This window comes from Pelodiscus sinensis, chromosome 22, assembly GCF_049634645.1.
Source record: "Pelodiscus sinensis isolate JC-2024 chromosome 22, ASM4963464v1, whole genome shotgun sequence".
Lineage (NCBI taxonomy): Eukaryota > Metazoa > Chordata > Testudines > Trionychidae > Pelodiscus > Pelodiscus sinensis.
Window position 1 is genome coordinate 14,558,021 of NC_134732.1, and position 16,212 is coordinate 14,574,232.

General features: G+C 48.0%; 1 protein-coding gene across 8 annotated transcripts in view; it reads right to left on the minus strand.

Moving 5' to 3' along the window:
• Positions 1-850: 850 nt before the first annotated feature.
• Positions 851-16,212, minus strand: part of RAPGEF1 (Rap guanine nucleotide exchange factor 1) — a 151,797-nt gene continuing 136,435 nt past the window's right edge. For all 8 annotated transcript variants that reach the window (XM_075905548.1, XM_075905547.1, XM_075905549.1 and 5 more), the window contains 10 exons: positions 15,667-15,755; positions 13,192-13,280; positions 11,957-12,142; positions 10,443-10,527; positions 10,120-10,214; positions 8,565-8,643; positions 8,324-8,425; positions 7,763-7,860; positions 5,647-5,775; positions 851-4,949 (listed from right to left, as the gene is read on the minus strand). In XM_075905548.1, coding sequence (XP_075761663.1) covers positions 4,799-4,949; positions 5,647-5,775; positions 7,763-7,860; positions 8,324-8,425; positions 8,565-8,643; positions 10,120-10,214; positions 10,443-10,527; positions 11,957-12,142; positions 13,192-13,280; positions 15,667-15,755 — 1,103 coding nt within the window. In that variant the 3' untranslated portion in view covers positions 851-4,798. The remainder of the gene's footprint in view (positions 4,950-5,646; positions 5,776-7,762; positions 7,861-8,323; positions 8,426-8,564; positions 8,644-10,119; positions 10,215-10,442; positions 10,528-11,956; positions 12,143-13,191; positions 13,281-15,666; positions 15,756-16,212) is intronic.

Sequence of the window (16,212 nt, forward strand, 5' to 3'; positions counted from 1 at the left end):
CGCCCATCCCTTTGGCCACTTCTGCAGTGGAACATGGCAACTGCTTAAAAGCACAGAGCTGTGTCACACCCCCCTTTGGGCCTGAAACACACAGCCAGGTGAAATGACTTGCAAATGGTCGCAATGAAATGGCCACACCACTGCAAACAGAACCCAGGAGGGCTGACTCCTCGGCCTGTTTCAAAATACTAGGCCTTTTTTTGCCTTACAGTGAGGGTACAATGAACACACACACTATATTACGGCGTAAATGGGAAGACAGTCTTGTGTACAGTCCCCCCCGCCCCTCAGCTGCAGCTTGACTGCCAGAAGGCACGTTTTTTTTTTTCCCAGCCAGCTCTGATGTGGCATACCATGTGTCACGCCCTGCAAAGCTGTCCGACTTCAGCGTTGCTTTTGGTATGCGACTCGGTCAGTGTCTGAGCATCCTATGCTCCGATCTGGCAGATGCAGATTATTTCCAGTGGAATTTTGAAACATATCCAGGACTGAAATAGACCAGGAGCACCACATTTTCAGCAATCCAGGCCTCAGGAGCAATTATTTATAGGCACGTGTGGAGTGTCATAATGCCCCTTGGCAACCTGCACACACCCTTCTTCACATGTGCTACACTCTGCATCCCCTGACTAGGGGACTATGAAAGAGGCAAGCAGACCTCCTGGACGGTGAGAGAGTGACCGTTCTCCTAATTGTGGGCCAAGAAATAGGCTTCTGCTGGGCAGGGAGGGGGAAGAAAAATGTTCTGGCTCTGAGAAGTGTATATGCTTTGCCGGGAGAAAACAAAAGGCCAACAGAAAAATGAGACCCAGGCAGATGGAAACCACAGAAAACACGAGGCCACACCAGCTGGAGAAGTGGATTCGATTGTCACTTTAATCTGCAGACTGCTGCATGCACTGTAAACATGATCGTTAGGCTGGGTTCTTTATCTGTGTTTATTTTGCTTTAATATAAAAAGGTACAGGTTTGAAATGTTTGCAGGAAGATGTCCCGACCAGGCTGGGCTTAGTGGTCAATAGAGAACAATGTAACATTCTAGGCTAAGAGAGACTTGGGATCAGCAGGGCTGGCAAGCGGCTCGGCAGAGTCGGGGTAACATAGGGCTCCCTTCCACAACTCTGAGTATATCTGCTGTCATCCCAGCAGTAACATACAAACTGCCAACATCTCTTATTTGGCCTCCGCCTGAATCTTCAGTCAAAGCTTTAAAAAAAGGAAGCCCCACTCCTCTGAGAGGGGAAACGGTCGAAGGACTCTGCCTGCAAGAGGCATGACTGACCGATGCATTCGCAGGCCTGCAGATGGCTCTGGTGTCTGGCTTCTGATCACAGTGAAGCATAGAGCAGGAGTGAAACCGTCACGCCCGTGGAACGGGTAGGCCTGCCCCGGCCAGGGTGGAACATTACTGAAGCTTGTTTGTACGCGTTGATGAGAACACCGCCCCCACGCCCCAGCGCCTGTCCATGAAGCGAGTCCCCAGGTCAGACCACTACTCTTCAAAACCACAAGCACAAACCTCAACTTGAGAGGCAAGCCAGCACTCCGCTTGCCACCAAGGAACCCAAATGGCAGCCCTGCTGGGTCAGACCAATGGGCCATCTAGGCAGGAGTCTGTCTTCCAGCAGGGGCCAGTGCCAGATGTTCCAGAGGCAAACCCTAAAACAGGGCAATTACGGAGTGATTCATCCTGCTGCCCAGCCCCAGCTGCTTCTCCTTCTCCAGTTCTTTGCCTTGGGCACCGTGTTGATAGGGTCTGGGTCACAGCAGCAGCCTCCCCCAGCTGGTTATTTGCACAACCAGGACTCGAGCACTGATCCTCACAGCAGCCACGTGGCAGCCAGCACACACACCAGTGGCTTCCTTTCATTAGGAGCTGGCTGTGTGCGGATGGCAGCTTTGTCTCCTCCTATGCATGGTTCAGGGGGGTCTTGTCTGCAGTTTAGTTGCACAGCAGGGACTTGAATCGGCTACACAGCAAAGCCAGACGAGACATGAGCATCGGTGGGGCAGCTTAGGACAAGGTGCATTCTGACTGAGGTGCATCTGCCTGCTGAGGCCTCTCCCCCAGCCACCTCTGCCCCCCTTCCCTCCCGCCAAGAGATGGGACAGTCCCAGGGAGCCTCATCAGACTTTAACCCAGAGGGAGCACAACTCACACACACTAGGCACCAAGCTGGAATGCACTGAAATGAAAGGACAATTTTAGCCACAACACCACACCCAATACTGCTATAAATCACCTCTGCTACAACACTCGCCTTAAATAACCAAGTGACGTGCTCAGACCAAGCAGGCAAGGATTCTAACTAAGCAAGAGGTGGATCGTGTTGGCTGCTTCACAGTCAGCTACGACTTTATCCTGCAAAGCAGCCAGCTCAACAACTCTCACAGATTAGCTTCATAAACAACAAATCTGGCTTCTTAAACTTGTTAAATTTCCTCTCTTCAGTATTGACAGGCTTCTCTTTGGCTGTTCCCCTTTCTACAGGCTGCTTGGAACTAGCCAGGAATGGTCGGCTGACCTCTTGGTCGTGTCTATATTCCCTTTACATGAAATACAGCTGCACTGATTGAATAATCATTTCATGCATTCTCCCCAGCTAGCCATTCACATTTAGAATGAGTCAGCCGGTAACATGGCAAAGACAAATAGAGGAATGTCAGGAACAAGCAAGAATGCTGCACGTGCACAGAAAACTAATCCTGCATCTGACTATGGGCTTGTCTACTTGAAAAAATTATATCGCTTTAAAAACAGATTTAGTTAAACTGGTGCAACAGACTGTGTAGAGACTCTTATTTCAGGTTAGCTTAAGTCAGGAAAGAATTTACTTAAGCTAAATTGCCACGAGACACTCAGACTGAAATAGAAGTATCTACACAAACTGGTTTAAAAATACACCTTCAGTTAAATAGGTACAAGGTTTGTGGGGAGACCACTCCATCTGGTATCAAACAGATTGTCAGTCAAAGCCGCCATTTAACAAAAGGGACAAGGAACGACTGCTATGAGTGTGAAGAAGAAAGGGTTTTGTAACCCTGGTTCACTCAGAACTAGGTAGGCTTGGCAGACACTGAACATCTCTTGATGAGGAAGTGAATGCTGCTGGGAGAAGCCCTAAGAGTTACATCCCTAAAAGCTGCAAAGGTTTTGTTAGAATTTGCTATAAAACCCAGTGATTCACCATCAGGGAAACTACACCACACAGTTCCAAATGAGGCCTTGCACGTATTCCTGAAAACACGACCAACGCTGTAAACAGTTGATGAAGGACACAAAAATGTCGCAGGTGTGAATTGGCCAGTCTTAGCTGCACTGGTGGAAAATCCTAGCTGCACTGCTCATCTGAGGGCATGACCAGAGGGGTAAATGGTAGAGAAACTGAATAAGGCACATGGACCAGATAAGGGTTAACATGACGCATGATGTGCTAACTTCCCAGTATGTGCCAGTCTGCCTGTGTTCCACTGAATCTTGACTGTACTGTGGACAGAACTTTGCCACCCAACGATGCCTTCTGGCTTTTCCGACCTTTAGGTCACATAAATGCAGCACCAAGGGTTATGCAGAGGGGGTTGCATAACACTTCTGGCAGCTACCCCAAGCGAGATGGGTGAGGGAGAGAGGATAACCAGTCTTAGCACCAAACACATGTCCTTTCCTTTGCACCTTAGCGTTTAAAATCCTGGAAATATTCCTCCTGGTTCCAGACGACCCCCTCTATCCTCCACTCCAGACTCAGCTGCCCCAAGCCTCTTTTATTCCAGCACTCGGAAAGACGTTTTCACTAGTTGTGGATTTAGAGACACTGTTTTGCACTTGATTTCCTTAAACCCACTGGCGATTTGACATGCATCAACCCCCGCCCTCCGTGGGATCTAAATACTAGTATTTACAAACAGTCGATACACTACAGTATTTCCTGTGCAGTAGCTAGTACCATCACGAAGGGAAACGGGCTCAAAGGGTGCTTGAGCCGCAGTACCTTGGCTAGTCAACCTTCCCAGAGCTGGGAGAGTTAGCATCTTTAAATAACGAGACCTGGGGGAGGAAGGGCAATGGGATGACTGAAGACAGCAGTCCTTGCCTATGTTTTCAATGCCTCTTCCATATCTCTGGTGGCTGCCTTCCACCAGAGAAATCTGGGACAATTTGATTTAATAACCCTGTAAACACACAAAAATGCTTCCAAAATGGAGCTTCTCTGGCAAGAAGAGTACAAGGCCCCTCCTGCCTGCCGCCCCATCTTCCCTGGGGGGAAAAAGTGATTCACGACCACACTGCATGGGAGACAAGAAGGTAACAGGGAACAATCCAGGGTTTCCACAGTTTTTGCCAGCTGTATAGGTGCTTTGCCAGACACACCCTTGCAGCTTATTGGCTGCGGAGCTATTGCTGCTGCCCCCTGGTGTCAGAAGACAAAAGCAAGAGTATTTCAGAATACATGTAAAACATCAATTGGCAAACCAGCCACACGCTGACAGAGGAGCCTCTTTCCACGGCACTCTCGTCACAGGTTTAAAGCTGACTGACGGCGTGGAGAGACGGGAGGTGGAGGAAGGAGAATGGAGCGAGCATTGGTTTTCCTTGGCTGTTGCTGTCTGATGTGACACACACATTCACAATTCTTCTGCTGAGAGAATCCAACATTCACAGACCCAGGAAGCAAGCGACTCTTGCCACCGGAGCAGGAAGAGTGCGTCATCCAGTAACAGGTACAAGTTTTTACTCCAGTCTCATAGCTGCCCTCTGTGCATTCGCAGAGCGATTCTCCTTGCTCATGTGCCCCTTTTCCTAGGTTTTCTCTTCCCTGTCTGTTTTTCGCCTTGTTATGTTTCGAGGTTTGATTTTAAGAGACAGTTCCCACAAGGCCTCCTCAGCCAAATGGTCGCTGAAGTCATTGAAGAAAGAGACTATATCGTCATTTCTTTTGATGTCGTAATGGCTATAAAACCAGAGAGAACATTACAATTAACACAGCAGCTAGCTTACCCCATGAACCACCCCTGAATTAGGGCAATTCCAGACTATCTGGTCTGAAATACATTTAACATTCCAATTTGGGAAATTTGTACAACGGGACCATCTGCTTGTAGATACCAGTGTATTGGTGGAGAAAAGGCAAATGTGGTACTGAACTTTACAAAGGGAAAGAACAACAATCCAGGCAGTTGCCAGATGCCCAATATAACTGCAAACATTAGTAAAACAGAGCATTAGGAGGAAAACCCGCAAGTATCAGAGAACAATGAGTCAACAGCCATACAGAAGATGGATAGAAAGAATAAATCTCAGCAGAGAAGAGAGGAGATGGAAGGCTTCCTGCATGGAACATTTAAAACAAGGCTGGATAATGCACTAGGTAAACACACTGTAGGCATCATAGCTGAGCTCGAAAGAATGAAAGACTTCAAGGAAACTGACAGTTCTTCTGTCATCTCGAGGATCCTCACAGACTGCCCTAAAACCCCTGACTTTACGCCACTTCCATTCTCCTAGTCAGGGTTCCTCTCTGCTGCAGTAGCAGCAGCACAGCACAGTTCGCATCCCCCTGTGCCTAGTCCCAAAGTGGCGTAAGAACACCTCAAAGGCAGCTCAAGTCTCTGCTCCCTGCTGGATGCCAGGCAGCTGGCTGTACTTACATTTGTTGGAAGCGCCTCATGCTGTCCAGGATGTTAAACTGTTGCCAACGTTTGGAAAAGTTCACTTTGCCATCGATGTAATCTGGGTTTCCCAAGTGAACGAATGTCAAGTCCTGCAGAATCAGGCCTCTGGAAGAGAGAAGAGTGGAGCATGCAGGGAGGAGGGAAGAAAAGCACAGAGCTGCAGGTTAGTCGCCAGCACAGCAGAGCCAGCTGGAAGGCAAGTAAAAATCAACCCCACTGCTCAGTGCTCCTGCATTTGAAATCAGAGGATGTCAGTCCTTTCAAAGGCTAAAGGCTCCTGCCTTCATACGTGTAGAGGGGGGATCCTGCAGATGAAGCATTAATGCTTAAACCAGTGATACCGGGGACCAGTTTCAGAATCAGAGAACAATTATTTACTTCAGTGCATCTGCAAGTTGGGAGCAGACTAGGTAAAGCTGGCACAAGACGTGCTGGCTGTCAGTGCTCTTGGAAGCAGGGGGCAGTGAGTGGCACTTTCAGACTTCTCTCAAGTTTTCTGCAAAGGAGGAGAGCTTTCCATGTTACTGGGTCTCCTGCTGGGTAAAGCCACCCAGAGGAAGGCACTGGATCACGTTTTCCTTCCCCTATGGCCACTCCTCCCTTCCTGTGCTCTGTTCCTTTTGGGGCGGTCTCATTCTCAATGGTCCTTAACAGGTGGTCTATTTTGTGCCTCTGTACGTTCTTCTCTAACAAGCTTTCCCCTGCTGGGGATCTGGGGCAGGCAGGACTGATGCTGGTAAAGCCCATATAAACCCATGGTGAATCTGGCATCCAGACTATGAGACAGGAATGTAAAATCCTGGTTAACCAGTTAACTGGGATCCTGCAGCTGGGGGGCTGCTCGGGCCAGACAGGAAACTGCTCCAGTCCAGCTGGGCGGGAGCACCCCCTACCCGCAGCACGGCCAGGTTAGAGCATCTCTCCACCCGAATCAGGCAGTGGGCTGCTTCAGCTTGGCCAGGCCGTGGATTATCAGTAAACATCACCTATTAAGGATGAAGCTTACCAGTTAACAGGTTACATCACCGCCATAGGATCCCTGCTGTGAAAGGTGAGAACTACCTCCGAAAAAATCACAAAGGGGAATGCCAGCGATGGGCTTAAATAGCAGCAAGGGAGGTTTAGGTTGGACATTAGGAAAGACTCGCCTAGGGAGGTTGTAGAATCTTCAACACTGGGGGGCTATGTCTACACTGGCAGCTTCTTGCGCAAGAAGAGCTGTTCTTGCGCAAAGACTTGCCTGCTGTCTACACTGCACGCGCGTTCTTGTGCAAGTAAATTTACAGTACAGCGTTGGAAAACAGGGCTTCTTCCGGAAGAGTTATTCCTCTCCCCACGAGGAATAAGCCCTCTTGCGCAAGAGCTCTTCCACAAGAGGGCAGTGTAGACAGGCAACATGAATTTCTTGCACAAAAAGCCCTTATGGTTAAAATGGTCACCAGAGCTTTCTTGCGCAAGAGAGCATCCACACTGCCATGGATGTTCTTGTGCAAAAGCACATGCCAGTGTAGATGCGCTCTTGTGCAAAAAATCTTCCACAAGAACTCTTCCGCACAAGAAGCCGCCACTGTAGGCATAGCCAGGATGTTTAAGAGCAGGTTAGATAGACATCTAACAGGGACAATCCCTGTGGTGTTCAACCAGTTCTGAAGCAGTAGTCACTACAGAAAGCGAACTAGCCACTTTCAACCAGCCAAATAGCCACATGTAGCTAGCGTGTTGGACACCACAGATCTAGATGGTGCTTGGTCCTGCTGTGAGGGCAGGGGACTGGGCTTGATGAATTCTCGAGGTCCCTTCCTGTTCTAGTGTTCTGGGGTTCTATGATCACAGGGAACTGATACATAACCACTCTGGCTCTTAGCAGTTCTTGGATGACTAGGAATGAGAAGCATCATCTTCCTCACATTTTAGAACACAGAAGCCTTGCCTCAGTGGAAGGCTTGCCGTAAGGGTAGTATCCTGCACCCTTTGTCCCACTCTCAAGGTAAAAACAAATGCATGGCTGAGGAAAGGCTGCCAGGGACCTGCACAAAGAGACACCTCGAGTAAGAGGAGACAAACTAGTGACCATTAGAGAACAGCTACTCACAAGTAAGGTATACAGGGAGGTTCCACCTCTGCCAGCGCTGCTCGGTAGGCCCGAAATGACGAGGAGCTGTCAATGAGTGTGCAATACTCTTCCAAGCCCTAGAAGGACATAAAACATGGATGTGGAATTCATAGTGCAAAGAAGCCATTTCTCTAACAGGGTGCATGTACTTAAAGAAATTGCATCCCCAAAGATCATAGTAAGCCAGAGAGCTGGTTCTAAGTCATTGAAAGGACCAAGCCTTCTCCTTAACTATACATACACAAGCCCACATGCTATCAGTATTCAAACCTCTGACCTCTGTAGAAAGAGAGATAATGTTTTCTTAGCCTATGATGCTACTTGCATGTCTGCAGCTTTTACAATGCATGCTGTTGAAGTGAAATACAGATTTCCAGAATGGTGATACACACTTCACATGGTGGATGGTATCCACTATCCTTCAGTGCCAAGACACATTTGAGTTATTAGAACTTACACAATTGTTTCCCTTCATAACAAAATTTCTCTTTTCTGCTTAAATATGGGAATGTCCACAGGGATCACACTGCTTTTTCTCACCTCCGATGTCTGTTTCTGCCACTCCAGCCTTCGGATGGGTGCTGAATCCAGCGCAGAAAGAATGGCCAGATAGGAGTTAAAATTATTCAGCTTTCGTAAGTGCTGTAAAGAGGGAAAAGACTAGTGACTCTAGAGGTGTGGAAGACAAACAGCGTTGCCCCTAATGGAATGTCCCACATACAGCAAAACACATAAGTGCACTGAACAATGGGTGTGTGAATCACAAGGAATGAGCTGTTACCTTCATGATCTTTATAAATTTAAGGAGCAGCCTCTCTCTGTCTTGCGGTTTCTCTTGTAGCATGATTATCGAACGGACCCTGTGAGGATTGGCAAAAACAGAGGAAGAGCGATTTAACCCTTGAGCTAGAATCTGATCTAGCAATACCTGCTGCTTCACTTGAGTGGCTACTAGCTAACAGAGTGATGAACGAGGCTGAAATTTTACACTTTCCTGTCCCATTTCTTCTCTACAGAGCTTAAGCAAATACAGGCCGTCCTTGCTATAAGTCCAAGAAATGTTCCAAAAAACTTGGACTTACAGTGAAACAACTTAAAGCAGGGAATTGTTTTCTCGCAGCTGACTTCCATTTGCACAATTTATTTTTTTTTTTTGGGTGCAACTTAAAAGAGGGGAATGGGAGGACTTATAACACATCCGTTCCTACAAGCGTCAATGACTGTAGTGCGGAACAGATGTATACCGGGGCAACTTATATTTTAATTCCCCAAGACACCAGAAGTTGAAATTACCAAAACCAGAAGGAAGCTCCCATGCAGAGAGAGAGAGAGAGAGAGAGGTTATTTCTCACAGTGAATGTTACAGGGAACGAGGTGGAAGAATTCCATCACTCTTAGATGCAAAGTGGAGCTACTTAACATCCTAGGATTAATTCCTCTTAAAGGGGTGCCATTCTCCTTTGGTTTGTGAGGACATGTGAGGAACTAAGGGATCAATTTACCCAAGGGATCGGTTTTTAGCTGCAGTTCAAATCCTTTATCAGACTGGCTATTTGACATGGTACCCTCCTTTCTCTACGGATTTTAGTTTGAGATAGGCAAGAGGCACATGCACACAGATATCTCAGGTGTTTGTCTAAAGCAGGGTTACTCAACACACAGCCCGTGACTGCATGTGGCCCGCGGCCCATTCGTTTGCGGCCCGCAGTGCAGTTTGGGTTTATGCGGGGCTCAACCCATAGCCCGCGGGTGGGATGCTTTGAACATGGCCTCCACCAGGAACATGCTCCACAACGGCAAGGGGTCTCCCAGGCATTGAAAGACACAAGAGGACAGGCTGGCAGGAACAGATGGGTACAGGGTGTTGACATTTCTAGCTGCCACGGAGGAGATGCCGGGAGCGCTGGGGCATTGTGGGAAGTGCTTTGTATTCATGCCTGTCAGTGTGAAGAAGCTATTTGCATATATTTGCATGCATATGCAACCACATTTAAGTTGCGGCCCTTGGCATGTGCTGTGAGTATCATTGTGGCCCCTGGGGCTTCCAAAGTTGAGTAGCCCTGGTCTAAAGGATCTCGGTGTTATTTGCGATAAAGCCTGGAGATGCAGCTGTCTCCTGAAGTCAAGTCCACAAGGTTTCATTTTCCTGTGACATAGGATTCTTTGCAGAATATCTTGGGTCTACACCCAGGAGGAAGCAAAAGTGCCAAGCAAAACACTACAAGACAAAACCATTGAAACAAGCAGCCATAAGGTAGCACAGCTCAAGGAGAGATTTTCTGGGCTCCTGGGACATGTTAAATTCTGTACAGTGGCTGTTGCTCTAATCTCCTTACCAGTAGGACATGTTATTAAAGTGCTCAGTGAACTGTGTTAGGTTGGGACTCTTCTCCTCATTTTGCTCTTTTGCCCAAAGCAAAACTTCTGGGATCTGGGGGGGAAAAGAAAAGAATGAGCCACGAGTTAAAAATGAAACATCTGTCTGTGGATTCCCCATAATCCCCATGATTTACAGACCTCCCCTGACACAAACTTTGCTTTCTCCTACAACCACAACAGGTGTATGCCTGAGAGCAGTTGGAAAGCAGCATAAGAACTTGCTGAAGGCATTTGTTAAAACCTCTCCCTTCCACCCCAGCCCCCGATTTTGTGTCTGTACCTCTATCTTATAGAAGAGCACGGCATCTAAAAGGGTCAGCTGCTCGGCTATTTCAAGACTATGGAAATCATGCAAGGTCCCAGGCCTGTAAGAGACAAAGAGGGAAAGGCAAAGGCTAATTAAACCATGATGGACTTTCTTTCCTTTAAAATACTGACACTGGGAAGACAAATGGGTGGTTACAATAAGAGCCCTTGTTTTATTTCATGAAGGTCAACTGAGGAGAGAGCTAGAGGCCCAATTCTTCACCTCTTTCATCAGCTGTGCTGAAGCATAATTCCACTGAGGCCACTGGAATCACACACTACCATGATATGGGTGTAACACAGCGTAGAACTGGCACCAGAATTTTTTTAAATGAGACTTTGTCTGCAGAGGACGAGAAAACAGTCCATACTTGTGGCATTAACATAATTTCCACTGCAAGCGCCCATATCAACTACTTGACTTTTCCTCTTGGTTTTTCTTTGGGTACGTCTAAGCTACAGGCTTCTGTGGACAAAGAGCGTCTAGACTACATCCAGTTCTGTCAACAAAGCAAGCCGCTTTGTCGATATGAGAGTGTAGATGCAAAGGACAGTGTAGATGCAATAACGCCTTCTGTTGACAGAACTCTGTTGACAAAAGGCGTTATTCCTCGCAGAATGAGGTTTCCCGCAGTCGACAAAACTGCCGAGTTGTGTCAACATTATGTCGACAGAACTCGGCGGTAGTGTAGACGCAGGCATAGGTTTATCGACAAAAGTCCATTTTTGTCGACAAAACCCTGTAGTCTAGACACACCCTTTATCTTGCATATATGATGATCTTAATACAAATATCAATGGGGGAAGGGAGCCTTTGCACACAGCGTCTCTAATTATACAGAGGTCTAAACATGTCACTTTCTCCTCTCCTGATCTAGAAGTGATGAGTGCTGAGAGATCATTTACACAAGACGACAGGGGATCCAAGTCAAAATGACAGATCCCTGCCCTGAGAAGCTTACCAGAGTGTCATTAAAGCTCAAGATGGGTGCTTGGAGTGTCCTATCCCTCAGGCATCCAGATTCTCTGTTATGCTTCATAGTCTACACTAAAGGATTTTTAAAATCTCACACATGCTTCTTTCCACCAGTTTGCCAGTGACTTCCTGTGTGTCTCTTCCCTTGCAGAACAAAGGGATGGACTGACTGAGTCTCAGTGCATGTCGGCACGAGGCAGGCGCATTCACAGGGCTCCTGGATGAGGAGCTCTGAGGAGGTAACTGATTAGCCCACGAGCACAGATACTGCACACAAGCCTCACCAGCACACAGGGGTAACTCATGGAGCTCTATCACACACGTGCCTTAAAAAACAAGGTGTGACAGAGAAGAGAAGACAGTGTGTTGGGCAGGGACAGATAAAGAAGGGTTAGGAAAAGCATACCCCCCCCCCGAAACCCCCCCGCCCCCCCGAAAAACTCTGTGCATTGACCTACTCTGCGTAGAGTGAAAGGCAGGAGCAAGGTTTGAATAGGTGCAGGCTGCCTCACCTGGCTGCCACCCCTCGGGCTGCTAGAGGTTTGATTGAATTGGCGTATCTCAGAATGTTCTTCTGCTCCACTTTATCCAGAATGTTTTTGCGTAGCACTCTCGCAAGACTGAGCTCCCCATTGCAGACTAGCCGGAACACCAAGTCCATCAACAACTTTAGGATCTCTTCCGTCAACTCCACTAAGCTGAGACATGGATGGGGACACATCAGAGATGAGTCAGAAAAAAATGACATTTTCCATTTACCTAGGACCTGTATTACGGACTTCTCCTCTTATCACTAGAAATTAGGACAAGAGTCCAAAATTAATATGAGGGTGAGCTTCCCCCATGGAATTGAGCAGTGAAAAAATTTTTTTTTTGCAGCTCTGACTTCCAGGGACCTGAGTAAGATTACCTTCACCCCCTGCAGCCAGAAAAGCCCACCCCATGTATGCCCCCTGCCCCCAATTATAATGGCTTAGCTTTTTAATACAGCACCCTAAACTTCTCCCATCTGCAATTCTGGGTAGCTATTCCTGATGTGCTATCTCAACAGCTCTTTGCACTGCGAGCTAGCCTTCTTATCCATACACTCGCTCTGTTACACTGCTGCTATGACAACCAGCTCTCTGGGGAGACTGAAGTACCTACAGCTAGCTCTCAGGGACTGCTCAAAGGCATCTCATGCTGCACTCCTCCCTTGAGTACACTGCGGGCCATCTCAGTAATCTCTCCCTTCCTTCCATCTCCTTATGGGACCAAAGTTCTAAATCAGTCTCAAACCAGGAGACTCTTGCATGGAAGCACAACACAGTCCCAGATGAGATGCGCAGGCAGCCAAGATAACTGAAATGATGTGTCATTAGGGATGTCCCTAGAAATCGACGCAGTTACTGTTCTGCCTCAGACTCCCATCTAGGAAAGTGAGCTCAACACACAATCCAATTATTTTTCCCAGAAGCTTAACTGAATCCAGGCCATTCCAGTTCGCCCTCTGGAGAACTTTTCCTTCCCTGGAAAGATTCTCCTTCAAATTGTTTATTTTTGAAGTTATAAGTGAGACCCAGAAAAGGCGCCCTGAGAACATGCATTGCCCAGCTAACACCACAAGTGCCCAGCCTGCCACAGTCTTGCTGATCTGAGGAAGGAAATTTCAGGGCTCCCCCTACCCCGATGTGGTTTACATGACAGTACTGCTCCAATTTTATTATCTCCTGCCTAGGCCCCCAAACAAAGCAGGAGGGAAACTCACCACAGCTCGTCCACCACTCTCACCAGCACGAAGAATGTGTTCTTGCTCACTCGCTTCTTAAAAGTCTCTGTGAAGTGACAGAACTTCTCATATGTTGGCCACAAGTTAAAGAACTAACCTTGTCAAGAGGCTTTCTGCCAGGATCACTGCGGTTTGCCATGACTGAGACCAGCACTCAATTTCTAGGAGGGACATGAAATACTAAAGCTGGTGGTCTGAGCAGTACAGGCTGCACGTAGCAGAGAAGGGTTCACGTCACTCCGTGGGCGCACTGGGGGGAGGAGGTGGTTGTACCCTGAAACCATCATCTCTAAGATGACAACTGAGTCAACTGCCAGTCCAGCAAGCTGCTGTCACTCCTCTTGGCCTCACGGTGCCACCTGACCTCTCCTGTAAGTGCACAGAGCTCAATCCCAACCCAGTCTCTCATTCCCTCAGCAGGCAGAGATCAGGGGGTGCCTCTGGTCACTTGCAGACAACACCAGCTGTTGAGGAAAGTTGACTGACCTAAAGAGTTCTGCCCAGTTCAAACCCCGCAAGATGGCTGCCGTGGTTACTGTGGGGAATGTATGAGGGGCAACATGAATTGAGAAGATTTCTTCAACCGCTGGGCTGGGCTGGGCGGGGCGAGAGGAGCAAACAACAATGAGTTTAAACAACAACAAAAGCTCTGGTGTACAGAACTCCAGATTGTGGCTCTGAATTTCAAGCACTTCTTAGAAGTGAGTACTTCACAGCTGACCTTAACACCAGAGGCTCTGTGTCTGGTGATCATAAACCACAGCAGGGCCATCTTCTCTGCTGAAGGTGGCAGTGAGGAGCTGTCACTCTGGACAGCATGACACCAGGCCTTGGACTAAAACCCATGAAGCTTTTACACTGTGCACCTCTGTGCCATGGCAATGGAGGGAGTTATGGGACAGGAGCCAAGGGAAGGGCATTCTAGATGTAATATTCTATATGTCACAGCAGAAGTATCTGCCGGGAGGTAAGGGGCCCTAGCCATGATACCGGTACCAAGGGCACAGCTCAGAACCCCAATGTGAAGTATTGGTGGCAGGAAGGAGGTCTAAATACTGAGAGTTTAGTTTTCACCAGTAACTCCACAGTCATCAATCCACACACCATCTCTCTGGGTACATCTGAACAGCTCTGAGGGGCAATTCCCAGCTCAAGACAACATAAACACGCTAATTCTGCTCAAGCTAGCTTGCTAAATACAGCAGTATGGCTACAGCACCACAGGCAGTGACTCGGGCTAGCCAGCCCACTAAATATCCAGAGGGTTGGGCTGGGTTGCACTCAGGTGGCTAGCCCAAGCCCTGCCTGTATGACTGCTACATTTAGCATACTAGATTGCGTATGTCACATGCTGGGAATTGCATCTCTTAGCGCTGTCCAGACATACCCTGAGAGGAGTTCTCAAAGCGTAGCCATGTCAGTGTGTAACTTTATAAACAAGTATTCCTATAGAACCTTAGAGACTAACAAAAAAAAATTATATCTATCTATCTATCTATATATATATATAAAATAAAAATCATCAGAGGAAGAGGGTTTTGCCTGTGAAAGCTCTGATACTACCCATCTATTCTTGTTAGTCTCTGAGGGTATGTCTACACTACCCCGCTAGTTCAAACTAGCGGGGTAATGTAGGCATACCGCACTTGCAAATGAAGCCCGGGATTTGAATTTCCCGGGCTTCATTTGCATAAGCGGGGCGCCGCCATTTTTAAAACCCCGCTCGTTCGAACCCCGTGCAGCGCGGCTACACGGGGCACGAACTAGGCTTCCTAGTTCGAACTACCGTTACTCCTCGTGGAATGAGGAGTAACGGTAGTTCGAACTAGGAAGCCTAGTTCGAACTACCTAGTTCGTGCCCCATGTAGCCGCGCTGCACGGGGTTCGAACGAGCGGGGTTTTAAAAATGGCGGCGCCCCACTTATACAAATGAAGCCCGGGAAATTCAAATCCCGGGCTTCATTTGCAAGTGCGGTATGCCTACATTACCCCGCTAGTTCGAACTAGGAGGGTAGTGTAGACATACCCTAAGGTGCTACAGGATTACTTGTTCTCCTAAGAGGAAATTAAATATTATCCCATTGTACAGATGAGAAAGCTATGGCATGGACAAATGATAGAATTGCTAAAGCCAAGCAGTCATCCGGAGTTGGGATTAGAACCCTGGAATTCCTGGCTCTCAGTCTTGTGCTGCAGACCAATAAACCACATCAGCTTTGATTTCTCCCAGGGAGCTTGCTATCTGATTTGCACTGAAATGAAGCAATTGTGCACTAAACAATGAATTCCTGCCCATAAGCTAACAGGGGGGGGTGTCATCCACATGGGCTTGAATATACCGCAGACTGCTTTGCCAGCATGCTTTGGATTAGGCCATTTCCTGCCCTGCCCATGCAATGTTGAATGCAGCGCTCCGAGCCGTGACGGCGTCTAGGGTAGTGCACTTTTGGAAGGATATCGGTATTGCAGCTTCTTGATGAGCTCTTCAGGGGTAATGAATGTTCTGTACGTTGTCAAAAAGGCTTCACAATACAGCACCCGATCTAAAAGGGAAGGCAGCAACACCTCAGTCAATGGGGTCTCCAGAAAGAAACATGCTCTGTACTGAATTCAACATTTAGGGCAGCTTTACAAAAGGACAAAAATTGGTAACGGGGAGGCAAACTGTGCAAGAACAACTTCATATCCAGATTTACAGCAACACTGCAGTGTTATCTCTTGCCAGGCGGCGGCCAGCCTGAGTCTGAGGAGCTGGCATTCATCAGTGCACATTGCTGAAGAGTCACAGTAATACAGCAGCAGCCCCCTATTAGCTCCCCCTAGTGCCTCCTCCTGCTGCTGGCAGCCCCCATGCCTCCGGCCCACAGTGATCAGCTGTTTCGCATCCTGCAAGACACTCTGGAAGGGAGAGGGGCGTAGTGAGAGCACATCCAGCTCAGGGGAAGGGGAAGGGGCCTGGTGGAAGGGGGTAGTGTGGGGGCAGGGCCAGGGATTGAGCAG